We start from the raw sequence: 19,435 nt of genomic DNA on the forward strand, positions 1-19,435 counted from the left end.
TGTCAGGGGAAGGCCCTTAGTAGAAGCTGGGATCTGAGCTAAATCTGAAAGGAAGCTACAAGGTGGCAGGAAGGAGGGAGAGAATTCCAGGCATAGGGGAGAGCCAGGACCAAGGCAGATGGAAGATGTAGTGTTGTGCTTGAGGAACATCAATTAAGCCAGTGTAGTCAGATGCTAACCAGCATGTAGGAAAGTGAAGTGTAAGAAGACTTAGAAATAGATTTCTGTAAGTATTATCTTTGCTGTGGCGTGTGCTCTCTCCTACTTGGATGTATATTATATATATTTATATTACATTAAATATAAACCCTTTTGTGTTTTTTCATGACTTAGAACTTTGTTAACATCAAGAAAGTCTTTATTAGTGACTACCACAAGCTGTCCTGAAATCAGGCAGAACTTAGGTATATACAAATATCCAACACAACGTATAGCTTAAACCCTTAGCTTCAAAAGGCCCACTGCATCCTGGGCCATCTCCACTCGTCCTGATCGATATCTGGCCCACTGGACCCCAATGGCTCTGGAGTAGAAAGTGAGGACGGTGACTTTGCACAGCCCTCCCTTACTCAAATCCAATTCAGTGCAAGTCATGTCATCATCTCCCAGATGTTATGGTCCTCTTTGAGAACAAAAGACAACCACAACCACACAATATAAAGAAATGCAAAAGACTCACGTGCATTGCAAACACTTAAAATATAAAACAATAAATCATTGTACCTTTTTACTTTCCTGGGAGGAGAAAACAACTTTGGTGGGCCTCCTGAAGAGGTATTTCACTTTTACCTCAGGCCTCTGCTATTTAAGCAACTCACAAAGTCCAGATCCTCAGGCCTGGCAGTCATGGTTTTCTAATTCCTTCATCTGTAGGATTATCTCTTTGGTGGTTATCTCCTCAGAAAAGCAATGTACTTGCAAAAAGTACTTGTAGTTGGGCAGCTGGCATCAACACAGGAATGTGGTAGATCTTGAACTCTCTAGGGAATTTTTTTCATTGCTCCTTCAATTTGCTTATGATGTGTACATTATGTAAGTTACGCATCCTTATGTATCCATTTGAAGTTTATTTTGGTATGTTGTGTTGGTTATTTGTAAAACCTAATTTCAGATTTCTTTCTGGTTTTCCCAGCATGTTTTTTTTTTTCCCCAAAATATTTATCCTAGCTGTTGGGGTATTTGTGCTTCTATGTTCATTTGCTGCTGTAGGGGTTATGTTTTTTATATGTTCTACTGATTGTCTTTTCTGTTTTTTTAACAAAGTACCAAGTAGTTTTGATGATTATTGTGTTGAAGTGTCCTTTGAAATCTTTGAGATTGTTAGGCTCCCCTTTCTTCTCCAATTTTTTTCATTATTTTCCTTGAGATTTTTGATCTTTCGTTTCTCTAGCTAAATTTTATTATTTTCCTAGTTCTATAAAGTAATCATTTAGTATTTTGATGGGTATGAATAATTAATTTTGGTAATATTGTCATCATAATTGTATTGGCATAGCCCTCTCATGAGCATTTAGTATTTCTCCAGTTATTTAGATCTATTTTTTTTCTGTAGAGTATTTTTTTGTTATATTCATATAGTTCCTGTATGTGTCTTGGTCGTTAAACTTCCAGATAGTTGTACATTCTCTACTATTTTGAATGGAATTTTTCTGTCTCTTCCTGATGGGTTTTGTTGGTAATATGCAGAAAGACTGATAACTTATCCGTTTTTATTTTGTATCCTGCAACTTTGTTGGTTATTGTTTCAGTTAATTTTTAATTGTTTCTTTAGCCAAAAAGCAGGGTTTTTTTCTTTGTCTTTTCTCATTCCTTTTCTTTTTGTTAACTTCTTGCTATAGCTAGCATTTCTAGAACAATATATAGATGCCTTCAATTTCTGTCCTCTCACTCTCTTGAATCTGGCTTCTGACTTCTTCATTCCAGCAAAACTGCTCTCTCCAAAGTTACCAGTTAATTGTCAAATCCAAAGACTTTTTTTCAGTCCTCATTCTCCTTGATCTCTCAGCAGCTTTTGACATTGTTGATCACCCTCTCTTTCTTGATGCTCTCTTCTCTCTAGGTTTTTTGGACACTACTTATTCCTGGTCCTTCTACCTATCAGACTGCTCCTTTTCATTCTCCCTTGCTGGATTCTTGTTCAGTCGTACCCTCTAATCATAGGTATCCCATAGGGTTCCGGGCTCTCTTCTTTTCTCCTACACCACTTCACTTGGTGATTCCATTTTTCATTTAGCCACCAAAGTGATTTTCCTAAAGGGCAGGTCTGACCATGTTACTTCCCCACCTTCAGTGAACTCAAGTGGTTCCCTCCACTTGCCTCCAGGATGAAATACAAATTTGGTTTTCAAAGCCTTTTATAACCTATACCATCCAGTGCCACTGGCCTCCATGCTGTTTCACAAATAAGAAATTATCTCTTGGCTCCAGGCATTTTTCTCTGACTATCCCTCATACCTGGAATGTTCTTCTCTTCATCTTCATCTCCTGGCTTTCCTGCCTTCCTTCATTACCCAACTAAAATTCCAGCTTCTATAGGAAGTCTTTCCCAACCCTTCTTAATTCTACCATCTACCTTCCTTTTATTTTTTTTTCCTGTTTATCCTGTATCTTGCTTGTTTGTAGAATTTTAGAATTAAGTATTATAAGTTAGGGTCCTTTAATTCCTCATAATGGTATGGGAATAATTAGGCCAAGGGCTTGTGAAATCAGGATATCATTCTGTTACTTAGGTAATATCTTACCTGTCTCAGTTTGTTACACTTAATGTTAGAAGAAGAAAGGCTCGTGGTCTGTTTTGTAAATGCCTTAAAAGAAGTATCCATTTTAATTAGGGGTTATTTATTTGTACATGACCAGAAGTTAAAATTGTTTTGTTCTGTTATTAATTTCTTAGTGGAATCTCATCCTCCCAATGGGGAATATGAATAAGACTGTAAACATGACAATTGGCTGAGGTTCCAATTTTGATCTTATAATAATAGATGTAAGGGCAAGGTAATTTAAAATTCTGTTAAGATCAATCTTGGAGAGTGGACACAAGATGATTTTTACAAGAAGACAGTCTGCTGAACACTGCTTGAATAGACTTCACCAGAAGATGTCCAGAACACCAACCAGACAGCTGCATGAGATGCCTTAAATGGACAATTTTCTGTTACTTTTTCCCTTTGGGTTTGTCAGTGTGTTGATCAGTTTCTCCCTCCCTTCTTCCATGTTTTTTATAAGTCCCCAAAACCCCTTGATGAAATGTTGCCCAACAACATAGCCCCCATGGAACTTGATGGTTAGAATCATGGTTTACTTAATGAATTAAAATGCAGACACAACAGAATAAATAAAAGGAAAAGGGGGGATTGTAGAAAATGTGGTTGGGAATGTTGCTTCTGTATATCACTCATCAGGATAAGTCCCCAAAATGCCTTGATGAGTAGCCGCTGGGGTATTGACAGCACTAGGCTGTTGACAGGGAAATGTGGGTGGGGAGTGGGAGATGTAATTAGGGGCAGACTCATGTGGGGAAATCAGGTGCTCCGCATAGGCTATAAACCCTGCATTACCCAGCCAGTGGGGAAACAGGGGAGAGAACTGAAATTAGGGCCTAGGAATAAAAAACCTTTGCTCCCTCTTCCATAAGGTGTGCCCATACATGGGACACCTGGCTTAGGTTAATAAAAAAATTTTTTTTCTGGTTCACCAATAGCTTGGAACTTTGGTTGCTAACATTGCCAATCTAATGGCCTTTTCCAATTTTTGTTCTTTATCTTACTGCAGCCTTTGACATTGTTACCCTTCGCCCCCCTTTCCTTGATCCCCTCTTCACTCTAGGTGTCTATGACACTACTCTGTCCTGGTTATCCTACCCATCTTACTGTTCCTTATCAGTCTTTTCTGCTGGATTTTCATCTGGGTCATGATTACTAAAGGTGAGCATCTCCCACAGCTCTGTCCTGAGCCCTCTTTTCAATTTCCTTCTATACTGTTTCACCTGGAGATCTCATTAGCTCCTATGGTTTCAGTTGTCATCTCTATGCTGATGATTCCCAGATCTATTTGTCTAGCCTTAATCTCTTTTCCACCTTCCACACTCAAGTCTCGTACGATCTTTTGGACATTTGTAAGTGGATGTCTTGTAGAGATCTTAAGCTCAACATGTCTGAAACTGAACTTATTATTTTTCCCCATCAAACCCTCTCTCTGACTGAACTTTCCTATTACTGTTGAGAGTATCACTACCCTTCATTTCAGCCTTATCTTCATATCTAATCTTAGTATTTCCACTGGAGGGAAGGAGAAAGGAAGGAGGTACACATTTCTATCTGCCCTCCCGTTTCTTTCTCCCTCTATTATTATGTAGTATAGTATTGTATGGGGCAGCTAGGTGGTACAATGGACTAAGCCTGGATTCAGGAAGACCTGAGTTCAAATGTGGCCGCAGACACTTCCTAGCTGTGTGACCCTGGGCAAGTCACTTAACTCTGCCCTCGGTTTCCTCATCTCTAAAATGAGCTGCAGAAGGAAATGGCAAACCACTCCAGTATCTTTGCTAAGAAAATGCCAGATGAGGTCACAGGACATGACTGAACAACAACACAATATTGTATAGTTTTTGAAGGGTTTCCCTACTTGAATATTGAGGTTGTGCAGCATTTCCTTGTATCTATACTGGTGTGAGTAGAAAGGCTTAGGAATGTGTAGATATGGAAAGAATCCCAAACTGAAAATATCTAGCAATATTTTTCATTCTAATCTAAATGGGTATTGTAGTGTTTTGCAAAGCTTACTGTACTGGGAGCCAGGAAACTTGGATTCTGCTTCCAGCCCATACTACCTATGGTGACCCCTCAGCAAGTCTCTTAACCTTAGTTAAGATCATAAATTCAGAGCTGGCAAGGACCTTAAAAATTGTATAGTCCAACCTTCTCATTTTATAGACGAGGAAACTCTGACCCAGAGACTGTGATTTAGATTAGTAACCAGAAGAATTGGGATTTGAACCCAGGTCCAGTTTCCACATCTAGTGCTCATTCTGTTATAGCACTTGCCCCTCATCCCTAAAGTGATTATGTTGTCTTTGTTGTAAAATGGATTCCAGCCCTGATTTGGGTTAGAACTATGGTATTGCTTTCAATTCTGAGATTGTGACTAGTTAATTCCTCATTCAAGTCCTGTGATTTTTATTTCTTACTTCATTAGGCCAGTTTATTTTTATTTTTTTTCTATCTACTTTATTTATTTTTAGTTTTCAACATTCACTTCCACAAGATTTTGAGTTCCAAATTTTCTCCCCATCTTATCCTTACCCCCACCCCAAGACAGCTTGCATTCTGAATACCCCTAATCTGCCCTCCCTTCTATCTCTCCCCACCCTTCTCTTGTCCCCTTCCCTTTCAATTTTCCTGTAGGGCAGGATGGATTTCTATATCCCATTTCCTGTATATCTTATTTCTCCATTGCATGTGAAAACAAAAAAATTTTTTTAACTTTTGTTTTTAAAATTTTGGGTACCAAATTTTCTTCCTTTCTCCCTTCCCACCCACCCTTTTTGAGAAGGCAAGCAACTTGATACAAGTTATACATGTGTAGTCAAGCAGAACATTTCCATAGTAGTCATGTTGTGAAAAACTAAGTATATTTCCCTTCATCCTCTCCCACTCCCCATTTATTCTATTTTCTCTTTTGACCCTGTCCTTCCTTAGAAGTGTCTGCTTTTGATTACCCCTTTTCCCAGTCTGCCCTCCCCTCTATCATCCTTCTGCTCTCTTGTCCCCTTCCACCCCATTTTCTGTAGGGTAAGATAGATTTCCATACCCAATTGAATGTGTATGTTATTCTCTCCTTAGCCAAATCCTATGAGAATAAAATTCACTCATTCCCTCTCACCTTCCCACTGTTTCCTCTCCACTGTAAAAGCCTTTTCTTGTCTGTTTTATGTGAGATAATTTATCCCATTCTACCTCTCCCTTTCTCTTTCTCCCAGTATAATCCTCTCTCACCCCTTAATTTTATTCTCCAGATATCACTCCTTCATCTTCAACTCACCCTGTGTGCTCTATCTATCTATCTGTCTATCTATCTACATACATATAATTTTTTCCTCCAACTACTCTAATACTGACAAAGGACTCATGAGTTACAGTTCAACTTTAATAAGTCTCTTATGATTTCTCTTTCATGTTTACCTCTTCCTGTTTCTCTTGAATCTTGTATCTGAAAGTCAAATTTTCTATTCAGCTTTGGTCTTTTCATTAAGAATGCTTGAAAGTACTCTATTTCACTGAATGTCCATTTTTTCCCCTGAAGGATTATGCTCAGTTTTGCTGGTTAAGTGATTCTTGGTTGTAATCCTATCTCCTTTGCCCTCTGGAATATTCTATTCCAAGCCCTGTGGTCCCTTAATGTTGAAGCTGCTAAATCTTGTGTTATCCTGATTGTGTTTCGACAATACTTGAATTGTTTCTTTCTGGCTGCTTGCAATATTTTCCCCTTGAGCTGGGAACTCTGGAATTTGACTACAATATTCCTAGGTGTTTTCCTTTGGGGATCTTTTTCAGGAGATGATTGGTGGATTCTTTCCATTTCTGTTTTGCCCTCTGGTTCTAAAATATCAGGGCAGTTTTCCTTAATAATTTCTTGAAAGACGATGTCTAGGCTCTTTTTTTGATCATGGCTTTCAGATAGTCCAATAATTTTTGAATTCTTTCTCCTGGATCTATTTTCCAGGTCAGTTGTTTTTCCAATGAGATATTTCACATTGTTTTCTAATTTTTCATTATTTTGGATTTGTTTTACAGTATCTTGATTTCTCATAAAGTCACTAGCTTCTGATTGCTGCATTCTAATTTTTAAGGAAGTATTTTCTTCAGTAAGCTTTTGGACTTCATTTTCCATTTGGCCAGTTTTGCTTTTGAAGGCATTCTTTTCCTCATTGGCTTTTTGGACCTCTTTTTCCATTTGGGTTAGGCTATTTTTTAAGGTGTTATTTTCTTCAGTATTTTTTTGGGTCTCCTTTAGAAAGCTGTTGACTTGTTTTTCATGATTTTCTTGTATCACTCTCAGTTTTTCTTCTACTTCTCTTATTTGCTTCTCAGAATCCTTTTTGAGCTCTTCTATGGCCTGGGACCAATTCATATTTTTCTTGGAGGCTCTGGATGTAGGAGCTTTGACTCTATTGTCTTCTTCTGGTTGTATGTTTTGATCTTCTTTGTTATTAAAGAAAGATTCTATGGTCTGATTCTTTTTTCGCTGCTTCCTCATGATCCCAGCCAATTACTTGAGTTATAAACTGTTTGTTAAGGTAGGAGTCTGCTTCCAGTGTGGAGAATGTACTCTCCTAAGCCTAATGGGTTTTGTGCAGTTATTTTTAGAGATACTTCTAGGGACCTGAAAATTTTCAGTTCTTCTAAGGTGCTGTGATTAAGGGCGAGGTGTTTACTCCTTTCCTGGCCTGTGCTCTGTTCTATGAGTGACCACAATCACTCTTTTCTATCTTGGAACTGTGAGGAGGATTCTTTCTGCACAGGCCCTCTAAGCTCCACCACACCAGTGGTCCTCCTAGCCCCAGGACTGCCACCTAGAACTGACCTAGATCCAAGCACAGGCAAAACAAGAGATTCCTGAAATCTTCCTCTGATTAGCCACTCAATTCCCCCTCAGTCTATGGACCAGAAGCTCTGTCTGCCGCCCCGGGGCCGAGCTCAGGGAATGGTGCTCGAAATTTGTTTCAATCTGTCTTTTTGTGGGTTCTGCTGCTTTAGAATTTGTTTAGAGCCATTTTTCACAGGTATTTGGAGGGGTTTGGGGAAGAGCTCAAGCAAGTCACTGCTTTCACTCTGCCATCTTGGCTCCTCCTCCCTATTTTTATTTTTTACCTGACCTTGGAGTCTGGGACTGACACATGTGAGCTTATTTGACTCTGAGCAAATCAGTTAACCTTTCTGGACCCTAAGCAACTATGACTGTAAATTGCCCAAAGAGGAGAACTGAAATGATAGAGAGAACTAGGGTAGAGGTAAGTATGTTCCTGGAAGGTAGACTGATCACCCTATTTCACCCTTATCTCAGTCAATAAACATTTATTAAACACCTACTGTAGAGCACTGGGCCTAGAATCAGAAAGACCAGAGTTCAAATGTGACCTCAGACACTTACTAGTTGTATGAACCTGGGCGAGTCATTTATTTATTTATTTATTGGTTTTTGTTAGGCAATGGGGTTAAGTGACTTGCCCAAGGTCACACAGCTAGTAAGTGTTATGTGTCTGAGGCCAGATTTGAACTTAGATCCTCCTGACTCCAAGGCCAGAGCTCTATCCACTGCACCACCTAGCTGCCCCTAGTACCTGTCTCCCAGGGTTGTTTTATTTATTTTTTTTGTGAGGCAGTTGGAGTTAAGTGACTTGCCCAGGGTCACACAGCTACTATCATGTGTCTGAGGCCAGATTTGAACTTGGGTCCTCTTGACTTCAGGGCCAGTGCTCTATCCATTGCACCATTTAGCTGCCCTGAGTCATTTAACCCCTGCTTGCACAAAACTGGAGAAGGAAATAGGAAACCACTCCAGTTATCTTTGTCACAGGGTAACAAAAAGTCAGACGTGACCAAGGACTGAACAAATATGCCAAGCACAATGCTAAGCTCTTAGACTATTGCAGTAGCTTTTTGGTCAGAAGTAATTTTCCTAGAGAACAGGTCTGACTGTGTCACCTCCTCAAATTCTTATCGTATGTTCTTTTATCCCAGGATCAAATATAAATTCTTCTGTTTGGTATTTACATCTCTTCACAACTTGGTCTTGTCCAACCTTTTCAGTCATTGTTCCTTTTCATATGCTCTGTAGCCCCACCAAAACGGCCTTATTCCATCTTCTAAATCTCTGCCTTTGCACTGACTGTTACCTATGCTTGGAATGAACTCCCTCCTCACTTCTACTTTTTGGGATTCCTGGTTTCCTTCAAGGCAATTCAAACTTCACCTTTTGATTGAGGTCTTTTCTGATTTTACCTTACCCCCTTGGCCTCTCTCTTCTCCTTTTTCTCCAAACTTTCTTTTTAATCTGTTTTTGTATACATCTGTATTTTGAGTTGTGTCCCCAACTCAAATATAAACTACTTAAGGGCAAGGACAGTTTCACTTTTGTCTTTGTAATCCCCAGCACCTACTACAATATTATTATTATTTATTAAGCACATGGTAGGTGCTTAATAAATGCTTATTGATAAGACTGTTACTTTTGGAAGGGTCCTTAGAGATCTAGTTCTTATTTGTAAGATGAACAAACAGATTTAGAGATATGTAATAACTTGGACCAAGTCATAGGGCTCGTTAATTTTTCAGGGTTAGGACTGGAAAACCTAAGTCTCCTGATTCTTAATTTAGTGTTCTTTCCACTGTCAATCAGTTAACATTTACTGTTGTTAAGTCACGTCCAACTCTTCATGATCCCTTTTGGGGTTTTCTTAGCAAAGATACTGAAGTGGTTTGCCATTTCCTTCTCCAGTTCATTTTACAGATGAGGAAACTGAGGCAAACGGGGAAAATGACTTGCCCAGGGTCATCACATGCTGGTTAGTGTTGGAGATCACATTTGAACTCATGTCTTCCTGACTCCAGGCTGGGTGCACTATCCACTTGGAAACTTAGCTGCCCACAAACATTTATTAAGTGCAAAAGCCTACTATTCAGTAGGCACTGGGTTAGGTGCTGAGGATTCAAATACAAAAAAGTAAAGCCTCTGCTTTTAGCTTAAGATCACTCTCCCAACCTTCTTTGTTTCTTTGTCCCAGATGTCTGAATTCTTTTTTGAAACTTTGGATTTTATTATTTGTGTAGGGCAGTCAAGTGTTAAAAGTACTTGAAAATATATTTAGAGGGAGATCTTTTAATATATGATTATCTGATAAAGTACATTTCTTGTAAAATCCTTTTTTTTTGCACAAGGTTAAGGCAGAATCTTATTCTTGTGCTAGCAGGTTACTACAAAGTGAATGATGGTTTACTTAAAAGTGCCTTTTTTTATAATATGATATAATGGTATGGTAGAAAGCACTGAATTTGAGTTTCAGCTTTGCCATTTAGTACTTTTGCGACCTTGATGGAGTTATTTGACATTTCTGGGTCTACTTCCTCATTTGAAAAGAGGGTTGGACTAGATTCGTGGTTCTTAACTGGACTTGGAATCAGGGAAACTTCATGAGCTCAAATCTAGCCTCAGACATTTACTTGCCAAGATCTCAGGTTAAGAAGCCTTGCACTAGATGACCTCTTAAAGGCTACTACTAGTTATAAATATTTGATCCAAGGTATTTCAGAGTTAATGAGTTATGTTCTGTAGTAATTACATATGCAAAAATAACCGCTATTCAAGAAGATAAGGTACAATACATAACATTCATAGGAGAACATTTATATGAAAATATTAGCTTAAGCTTAAAGGGACTGACAAACCTTGAAAAATACATAAGTTAAAAATTAGGACTGAAAGCTGTATTTATTACTCTATATAAATTTACATACACATATAACACATATATGCTATAATCACATGCTAGTATAAGTTTTTGCATTTTTTAACCATGGTTTGTTACAGAATTAATTTTACAAGCATAGATACATGCTACAGAATTTCAGGTTTCAGTTTGTTTTCCAGTAACTTCAAAATTTCAAAAAAATTCCAAATTTCCAGTATTGTACTGGCAGGTTGGTAGATGTAGAGATTATTTTCCCACAATAAAATATATTTATTCTTTTAAGATACAGCTGTTCCATACTTGTATCAAAGGACCAACTTATCCACCATTTTATGCTTCCACATTAGAGAGGGAGAAGATGTGATATTAGAAAACTACTTTCTAAGGCTAAAACACGGTCCTCAGGTTATCTCGTTTCTCTTCCACTTCTCATCAGATTAAAAATTTGTATTTTGTTTAACATTGTCAAAACAGGATGCATAATGATTTCTTCACCTGTATGTTTCTAAACCAAGAATATATTATTAGTGGAAAAAGAGCTACTGTCATATAGCTTAAGATACTGGATGTTATTTAAATATGACTTAGCTTGGGACTTTTAAAGATGCTTGAATACAGATGTATATGTAGTTTTTCCAGTGCAGATTACAAATAGCAAACTACATTATCCTGAACACACCATTAAGTAAAACATTATGACATTTAGAAAAACTATTACCCTGAAGAGAGTGTTTGTGAAATCAATGATTATCTCTTTATATGTTCAGATTCTGTTTTTGTTCAGAAAGTTCCTTTACTAATTTTTCTAAGGAGAAGAGATGCTCATCTGCATCTTCTGGCACAAGATTCCTGATGGAATTTGCAAGTTCAAAGAGATATTCGGTATTTCTTCCACTAGGACCAACAGCACTTAAAATCTGTTTAGCAATGTCTTCCAGAGGGGCTGGACCAAGATAGTTAGGATTATCACATGTTCCAATATATAATAGCACACTGAATGGTTTCAGAGTGTGGTCTTTTGGAGAGAAAATGACTGTTGTTGTCCTGTAGCCCTCTTTCTCTCTGAAATCCAGATAAGCTTTCACTTCCTCTTCTTTTCCTGCTGGTAGTTGGTATGCAACACCCCATACACAACCCTGCAGAAGAATAAAGGTGTGTAAATCCATCTTACACTTTAAAAGATGTGTAAAATATTTATAAAAGATGGGGAAGTGTTATATCTAGAGTGTTTTTGAAAATTTTAAATCAGCAGACTTAAGTGACACCTGTAACTCCTGTTATAATTCTCTTTAGCTATTTGCACAGTTGGGAAATAGCCTATGCTATTTTTTTTTTCTCCTGCTCTAATCTGGGATTGAAAAAGAGGGTCCAGTCACATAGCCAGAGTAAGTGATAACCAAACAACAGCTCATGTGTTATTACACTGGTATCATCATGATGTCAAAAGGCACCAGCATGCTGGTTGGACTCCATTGGTGAATTTACAGTAGGACATGGATGAGTCATATGAGATGGACAGACATGGGTAGGAAATATCCAAATCAGTGGGATCATAGCTTCACTGGAGCATTTTACATTTATTCTTACTTTGTATTTAGTGGGGCTGAAATTAAAGTGAACACACACACACACACACACATGTATGTGTGCATATATATATAAAATATACACATACATATACATGTATATGTATACACAAACATAGAATATTTCTCTCCACTATGTCACTTCTCAAAAATAAAAGATTCGTATGCAACATGGGAACCAACCATTTGGTAAATTTTTTCTTTTGCCTAAGGTTTTCAAGAGTTCTTTGCAGTTTTCAATAAGAGTGCTTACAAGTGAAGGGAATATCTTTAAAAAAAAAAAAAGCTGTATCTTATTCTAGAATAATAGTCATCATTTTATTTTAAAATAAAACTTTTTGGCAGCTTTTATTCATTTTTATATAAAGATTAAGGCATAAAAAAACAAAAATTAAAACTGAAGCAGTAACTTCCAACACTGGACTTTTGTTTCAGTGGACATAGAGGTAGGATTTTTTCTTTTCTTTTCTTGTGTTTATTTAAAGAAAAAGGTAAAACATATGTTAGGTACTTGACTAAGAATGTTGTCACAAAAGTGGAAGCCATTTCATAACTATAAACCTAATGGAAAGCCTTTAATCATTAAACTCTGGGTTGCTAATTATCTTTTTGAATAGCTAAATTGATTTAAGTGGTTTACAAAATGAAGTCTAATTTGTTAATTGTTTAGTTTGGGGCTTATATCTACATATTTTACATATTACATATTTTAAGTCTTTACCACATAAAAATATGCATCAGGAAAGCATTTCCTAATTTATAGCATTGACTTGTTCATATTATGAAGCATGATGATGCATTTGCTTTGCTTGTAAGCCTCATTTTAAAAAAATTAACTCTTTGATCTTCTTTTTTGGAAAACTTTGTGAAATTAACTGTTAATCCTCCTCCCCAAACTGCTAAGTATTAAATACCTGAGAAACTGAGGAATATGAACCACAAAAACCTATGTGGAGTTGTGAACAAAACATTGTTCTTAGTGGTGTTAATTAAATTCAATCAATAATAGAAAGTAGAATTGCTGGAGAGGTTATTAGTCTAATGATTAGATTATCTTTGCAAATGGGGAATGACTTTTAAGATTGCATCAATTAATTATTAACTGTTTAGCACCAGGAAGTTATGGTAGTAAAAATGAGCTTCCTTTAAACATCAGGAGGCTGGCACCCAGTTGATATTCTGTAACTGATAGATTTATGGAAATGCAGAAATTTATTATCTAGTAAAAAATCTGTACAATGATAATGGTAGTCAGTTTGAGACATCACATGGGCATAATAGGGATAGGGGCCAGCCTTAGAGACAGGAATATATACACATACACACACCGGTGTATATATGTATATATACATGTGTGACAGTAGGCTGATCTGCACTGTAGAAAGTTCCTCATACATCACAGGTCTGCCCCCACCTCTACAAAAAAGTCTTTAACATTGGTTTTATGACCTGAGTGTCTCCACTTAATTTCAAGGAATGCTGTAAGATTTTTCAAATACAGTTTTTTTTTTAATGTGCCTCAGTGCTTTATTTCATTTTGTTATTTACACCATGTCTGCCTCTATACAGCTCTTTGTCACCTGCAAACCTGACAATCAAAAAGATGTTTTAACATTAAAAAAGCTGGGAATCCTAGAACTAAGATAGCTATGCATTTTCCTTCTATTATGCTACCTCCCTTGTAGAACTTCTTTGGTTGTCTGTTTTGATTGTAGTGAGATACATTTCTTATAATTTCATATCGACATCTTTATATAAAAACTGTGCCATACCCCAGGATCTTCAATAAGAGTCACAACTCTTCCAGGCTGGAAAAAAATTTCAAAAATAGTTCTTAAAAAAATTAAATACTTAACTGAGCAATAGTATCAACCTATAGCTAAAATAGAATCACTGTATGCCAAGTTAATACAATCACATTTCAGCAAAGGACTTAGTTTTCATATGTTGTAATCTACAGTGGATTGAATCAGAAAATCTACTGCTTTGTTTTCTGAAAGATAATTTCAGTTAATTTACATTGGATGTATTTTATACGAATTTAAGTTAAAAACAAGACAATACACGGACAGCTGGAGACTACACTAAAATTAAAGGCAGTGAGGCAAACTGCAAGTAAAATCAAATATCTGGTCACTTTCTTGTTACATGAGTAAAAGTATGACATTCCTGGGTACCATTCTGTAGGGAGCACCAACAGAACAGAGGGAGCTCCTGCTAGAGAACTAGGTGGCCAGTACTTCTCAGTGGTTATGAGCTAGTCTGTTCATAAGACCTGACAGTTATATATCCCAGTTTTCAGATTTATAAAGCATTTTACACACATTATCTTATTTGATCCTCACTGTCAGGGAGGTGACTGAAGGTATTATCCTACTCATTTTATGGCTAGTGTTTGTCAGAGGTTAAGACTTGAATCTCTAAGTCTTCCTTGACACCAAGCTGGCCTGGCCCTCTTTCTACTACATCATTTTGTTTCTCAAAAATGTAACTCAATTTAACATTTAAAAAATAACTATTCTAAATATTGCTAGTTTTCTGTTATGCCACCTTCATTAATAAAAATTCTGATTTTTAATAAGTACTCAGACATGTGGTTTCTTTGATAGAGTTTACTTAGTGTTTTGGAAATACTTAAAAAAAGCTCATTACATTATTTCCCAGATGAATTCCCTAATTGATGTTGATTATTTTAAAATCAGCATTGACTTATATTATTTTTCAATACTGTATGGGATAGGGTGATACAGAGCCAGTGACGATAGAATTTGACTTGGAGTTGGGAAGACCTGAGTTTAAGTCTTACAACTGACATGATGGCAGTGTGACCTGGGCAAATCACTATAACCTATTAATGTATATGGAACTCTCTAACACTAGAAGATCACAGATTTTGAGAGTCAGAAAGGGGCCTTAGTAGCCATTTAATCCAACCCACACATATAATTGCCACCATAACATACTGTTGTTGCCCAGTTTCTGCTTAATAACCTTTAGAGAGGGGGATCCCTCCATCTCTTCACATGTGTCACTAACTAGAATAGAGGCAGACATGAGTGTTATATCCAGAGAATAGCCAGAAAACCAGTCATCCCAGTTTTTAAGACTTTGCTCTCTCCTGGTTCTCCTCCTATTTTACCAAGGCTTAGTTTCCCTTGGTTGATCTTCATTCATGTCCCATCCTCAACCACTAGGTGTCCCCTAAAGCTTTGTCTTGGGCCCTGTTCTCTTGAAGATGTAGGATTAAGAGTTCAATTTTCAATATGTAGATGGCTTTCAGATCCAGGCTTATTCACTTTCAAGTTTTAGTTCTAAATACCTACTTTTCTTTTGGGCATCAACAACTGGATTTCCAAAGATATCAAACTCAATCTGTTGTAAATGGAGTTCACTGTTTTCCCTCCCTAAACCAATTCCTCCCTCAAACCTCTCTATTTCTTTTTGAGGGCATGTCTACCATTTTTTTTTTTTGTCCTCCAGGTTCACAACCTTAAGAAATATCCTCAACTAGTAGACACTACTTCCACAACATCTTTCATATTCTATTCTCCTCATTCACATCAATTAATATTTATTAAGCCATCTACTATGTGCGAGGCATTTGTGCTAAAGATACAAAAAGATGCAAAAGATAGCCCCTTCCCTCAAGAAGCTTACAATCTGATGGCACCTATGTAGTTCAGGTATTCATCAGCTTTTGCCTGGACTACTGCAACAACCTCCTAATTGGAATTTTGTCATTTAGTCTTTCCTCTTTCCATTATTATCTTCTACATGGCTGCCAAAGTTATCTTTCTCAAATAAAAGTCTGACCACGTCACTCAGTTGCCCATGATTTAGTGACTCACTGTTACTTCTGGGATAAAATACAAAAACCTCTGGCATTAAAAACCCTTCACAATAATGACTTTAGTCTATTTTTTCAAACTTTTTTGCACTTTTCCTACCTTCGCTGTCAAAATGGTCTGTTTGCTTTTCCATCTTCCACTTCTAGAATCTAAATAACTTGGGGGCAGGGATTGATTGATTTTTAATCGAATGCACTGCGGGTAGCACTTGGTCTGGCTCATAATCTTTTAATAAATGATTGATTTACTGAATTTGTACAGGCTGTTGTTTTTGGTTAGAATTCACTCCTTCATTTCTGTCTCTTAAAAACCTTAGATTCTTTCAAGGTTCAACTCAAATGCTTCCCGTGGGAAGCTTTTTTATCCCTCTAGTTGTTAGTGCTCTCTCCTTCCCCCAACACTTTAAGGTTTTAAAAAAAAGTTATCCTCACACATCAGGTTGAAAATGTTCTCCCTGTTATTCAGGTGAACAACTTCTGAACCATGCCTAAAGTAGCCAGATCTAGGCTTGGATTAGGTCAAGACAGGGCCTAAAGAAGTTAAATGGCTTGCCCAAGGTAACTGATATGTATCCGAGCCTAGATTAGAATCCAAGTCATGACTCCAAATCAGTTGTTCCTTCCACTACACCTTTAATAATAAATGACCAAATTAATCATGCTAAACAGTTTTGAAAGAGGTATAAGGTGAGGATCATAGATTTAAAGAGAGAAGGTACCTTAAGGATCATCTAGTCAGTTCTTTCACTTTAAAGTAGAGGAAGCTGATGCCCATTTAAAAACTGGTCTAAATCCAATTACATTCTGATAGATTCATCACCTGAGGGTTGGCTACTAAGTGACCTATTTTTTTTTAGCCACAGCACCTCAAGAGGATTCATTAAGGTATCCATGAATCACGTTTAAAGTACTGCAGTATAGAACTAATACCTTTAAAAATAATTTTCCTTTGTAAACTGAAAAGGGATCATTTAAAACTAGGTTAAATTGGCTGGAACCTAGTGGCTTTGCAAAACCTGTCAAGGAGTCAATTTTTATTGTTTGACAAAAAAGAATTCTGAGTATTCATAATAGGAATAGAAAAGCTAATCAGCAAATACATCCTGCATATTAATTCCCTTCCTTGTTTTGATATTGTGTAAAAATGGATAAAAATTTTTTCTACTATTTTGGTTTATTAAAATTTGTCCCTAATTTGTAATTTTTTTCTATAACTTCTTGATGCCAATACCAACTTCATTTTACAAGATTAATAAAGTATAATAGTGCTAGCTAATATGCTAGTGAAAACTAGTATATCATATGCCTTTTACTATATATGTATATGTACATATATAATTTGATAAACTTGTTTTCCTCTAAGATGTTTTTGTTTTTCCTAGGGAAAAACAATTTAAGGGATCATTTCAAAATTGATTTAAATGTGGAAAGCTTAAATGTTAAGTAGTTTTGCCTAATTTTCAAAATCAATATTTGTTCCCTGAAATTTCTGTTCGTCTATGATATTTGCACTGGCTCCACCATTCAAATACTATCTCATTTCTAATTTTTAACCCCTCCCTGGGCATCTCAACCTAAGACAGTAACACCTCATTAAATTTTAGGTGGAGATCAGTCTGCTTTTGATCAACTTTTTGATGTCTTAATTCTGCCTCCCCACTTCTGATCTGGTATAAAATGGCTTTTTCCACTTTCAAGTCCTACAGCTGAAGATTAGTGTGAAGAGCTAGGTTTGAATCCTGTCTCTGACACTTAATAGCGATTGATCATAAACAAATCAGTAAACTTGGGGGATAAAAAATTGGTGACAATACTCATGTTGTGAGGATCAAAAGAGGTAATGTTTGTAAATTTTGTAAACTTTAAAACTCTAAACAAGTGTTAGCTACTGCTATTATTCTGGGTTAGAGCCTTATGATTTTTTCCCCCTCCCATATATCGATCTATCTATATATCCTTTAAAAAAAAAAACCAAACCCTTTCTGTCCCTTTTGTTGTCTCATTAATCCAGTAGATTTAAAAAACAAAACTAAACTCTGGGCAATGGTTCTCTGTTTCAGTATCTGAAAGGTGAATTCGAAAACAATGATCTCTATCTAGGTTGAAATCCTAGCTCTGACCCTTAAGCTTTATGACTGGATAAGTCACTTCACCCTTCTGAGACTAAATTTCCTCATCTGCAAAATGAGGATGACAATTGTCCTACTTACTTCATGTTTGTGAGGAATGTATTTTGTCAAAAGTAAACAATTAAATTTGAGTAACTTATTTTAAGAAAAGTTTCATCGATCTACACAATATCAATATTTAAAAGAATAAAAGGGATCATCAAATTCAGATGATTGTGTTTTCAAAACTTTATTTTCTTCAAGAATAAAGGATGTAAAACAAACATTTAAGGCAATACAAGGTTGGTTTAGGTAAGCCATGGATTGTTAACTCTGTGTATGTTTTATGTATACAAATGAATGCCTATGAAAGAGGATGGTAATAGTTGAGAGGAAGATAAAGAAAAAGTCAAGGAAGCAAAACTTCCTTAATTTAGGATTAGTAAGAAAGTAACAGAAGAATACACTTTGGTTAATGGTGATATCACATTTATCATTACCAAGTGCATTCAGGAAACAGCAGTTCAGTTGTGATAACAAAATTGCCTTCCTTTTGATCACTCAGTCTAAGTAACTTGAGTACCATGAAAAGAGTTTGGAAAGGTTAATGATTTGTTATAACATCATATATGTGTGTATATATGTGTATATGTGTGTATATATATACATACATACAAATATATACACACATACATATATAAATCCAAACTAGTACTGGTTTTAATAGCCGAATATAGAAATTTCCAGGCATTTAATTCCTGGAAAGCAAATTGCAGTCAAGGTGATTTCAGTGCTGCTTGATTAAGACAAATGAATCTACCTATTTCTCCGGTTTGGTGTTTGTGACTTGATCCCACGAAACCTTGTCTTAAGCACCAAACCCATGTAGTGGGGGCCTCTTCCAAGCTATAAACCTACAAATTTTGCCTCTGCAATAGCGATTTCTTCAGAAGTGAGCAGTACGCCCAGATGACAGCCAACATTCCTGGTTTTCTCCTTAATGCATTTTGGGGGTAGTTAGTGCTAGGGGTGGTTGAGGAGGATAGAGACAAGACTGAGTAGGGAATAACTTTGTCTAGGCGTCCCTGAAGCCTTAACGGTGGAGGATGGGGGTGGGGTGTGCTATGGTGGGGTGGTGTCGGGGTCGCTAGGGGAGAGCCGGGGCCCCTGGTGGGAAGGGACGGCAGCGGAGGTCGGGGCTGGTTTCTCACCTTGCCAGGGATCCCGCGGTGGTCGGTGCTGCCCTGCCAGAAGCGCCGGCTGTAGCCTGTGATGGACCCGACCAGTCTGTCCTGATAGGGGAAATCCACCTTCCAAATGAGGGAACCATAGCCGAAAACCCACATTCTCCTTCACAGCCTCTTCCTGATCCAACAGTCTGAGCCTTTGGTTTCAGAGCCGCAACTAACCGGCTCTTCCCTGCGCAGGC

At 37.1% G+C, this 19,435-nt stretch overlaps 2 protein-coding genes across 6 annotated transcripts in view; one reads left to right on the forward strand and one right to left on the reverse strand.

Moving 5' to 3' along the window:
- The window catches only part of ASB3 (ankyrin repeat and SOCS box containing 3), a 127,116-nt gene that overhangs the window by 2,196 nt on the left and 105,485 nt on the right, over positions 1-19,435 (forward strand). The window lies entirely within an intron of this gene.
- On the reverse strand, positions 10,476-19,414 carry CHAC2 (ChaC cation transport regulator homolog 2). 3 transcript variants are annotated; one of them, XM_027865074.1, is made up of 3 exons: positions 19,218-19,414; positions 13,824-13,859; positions 10,476-11,601 (listed from the first exon to the last, which is right to left on the reverse strand). In XM_027865074.1, the coding sequence occupies exons 1-3, from the start codon at positions 19,350-19,352 to the stop codon at positions 11,221-11,223; spliced, it is 552 nt and encodes a 183-aa protein (XP_027720875.1). In that variant the 5' UTR covers positions 19,353-19,414; the 3' UTR covers positions 10,476-11,220. The 3 variants fall into 3 exon arrangements, with proteins under 3 accessions (XP_027720875.1, XP_027720876.1, XP_027720878.1); XM_027865075.1 differs by lacking the exon at positions 13,824-13,859; XM_027865077.1 differs by lacking the exons at positions 13,824-13,859; positions 19,218-19,414 and adding an exon at positions 13,726-13,797.

The sequence above is a fragment of the Vombatus ursinus genome, unplaced genomic scaffold (genome assembly GCF_900497805.2).
Source record: "Vombatus ursinus unplaced genomic scaffold, bare-nosed wombat genome assembly UNPS02014778.1, whole genome shotgun sequence".
NCBI classification, from domain to species: domain Eukaryota; kingdom Metazoa; phylum Chordata; class Mammalia; order Diprotodontia; family Vombatidae; genus Vombatus; species Vombatus ursinus.

Bases quoted from the DNA above. Each gene is read 5' to 3' on its own strand.
- CHAC2 (XM_027865074.1), bottom strand. From the start codon at position 19,352: ATGTGGGTTTTCGGCTATGGTTCCCTCATTTGGAAGGTGGATTTCCCC. The intron at 13,860-19,217 runs GTGAGAAACCAG...ATTTTTTTCCAG, and splicing joins ACCGCGGGATCCCTGGCAAG to CCTGGAAGAGTTGTGACTCT. The intron at 11,602-13,823 runs GTATGGCACAGT...ATTCTTCTGCAG, and splicing joins CTCTTATTGAAGATCCTGGG to GGTTGTGTATGGGGTGTTGC.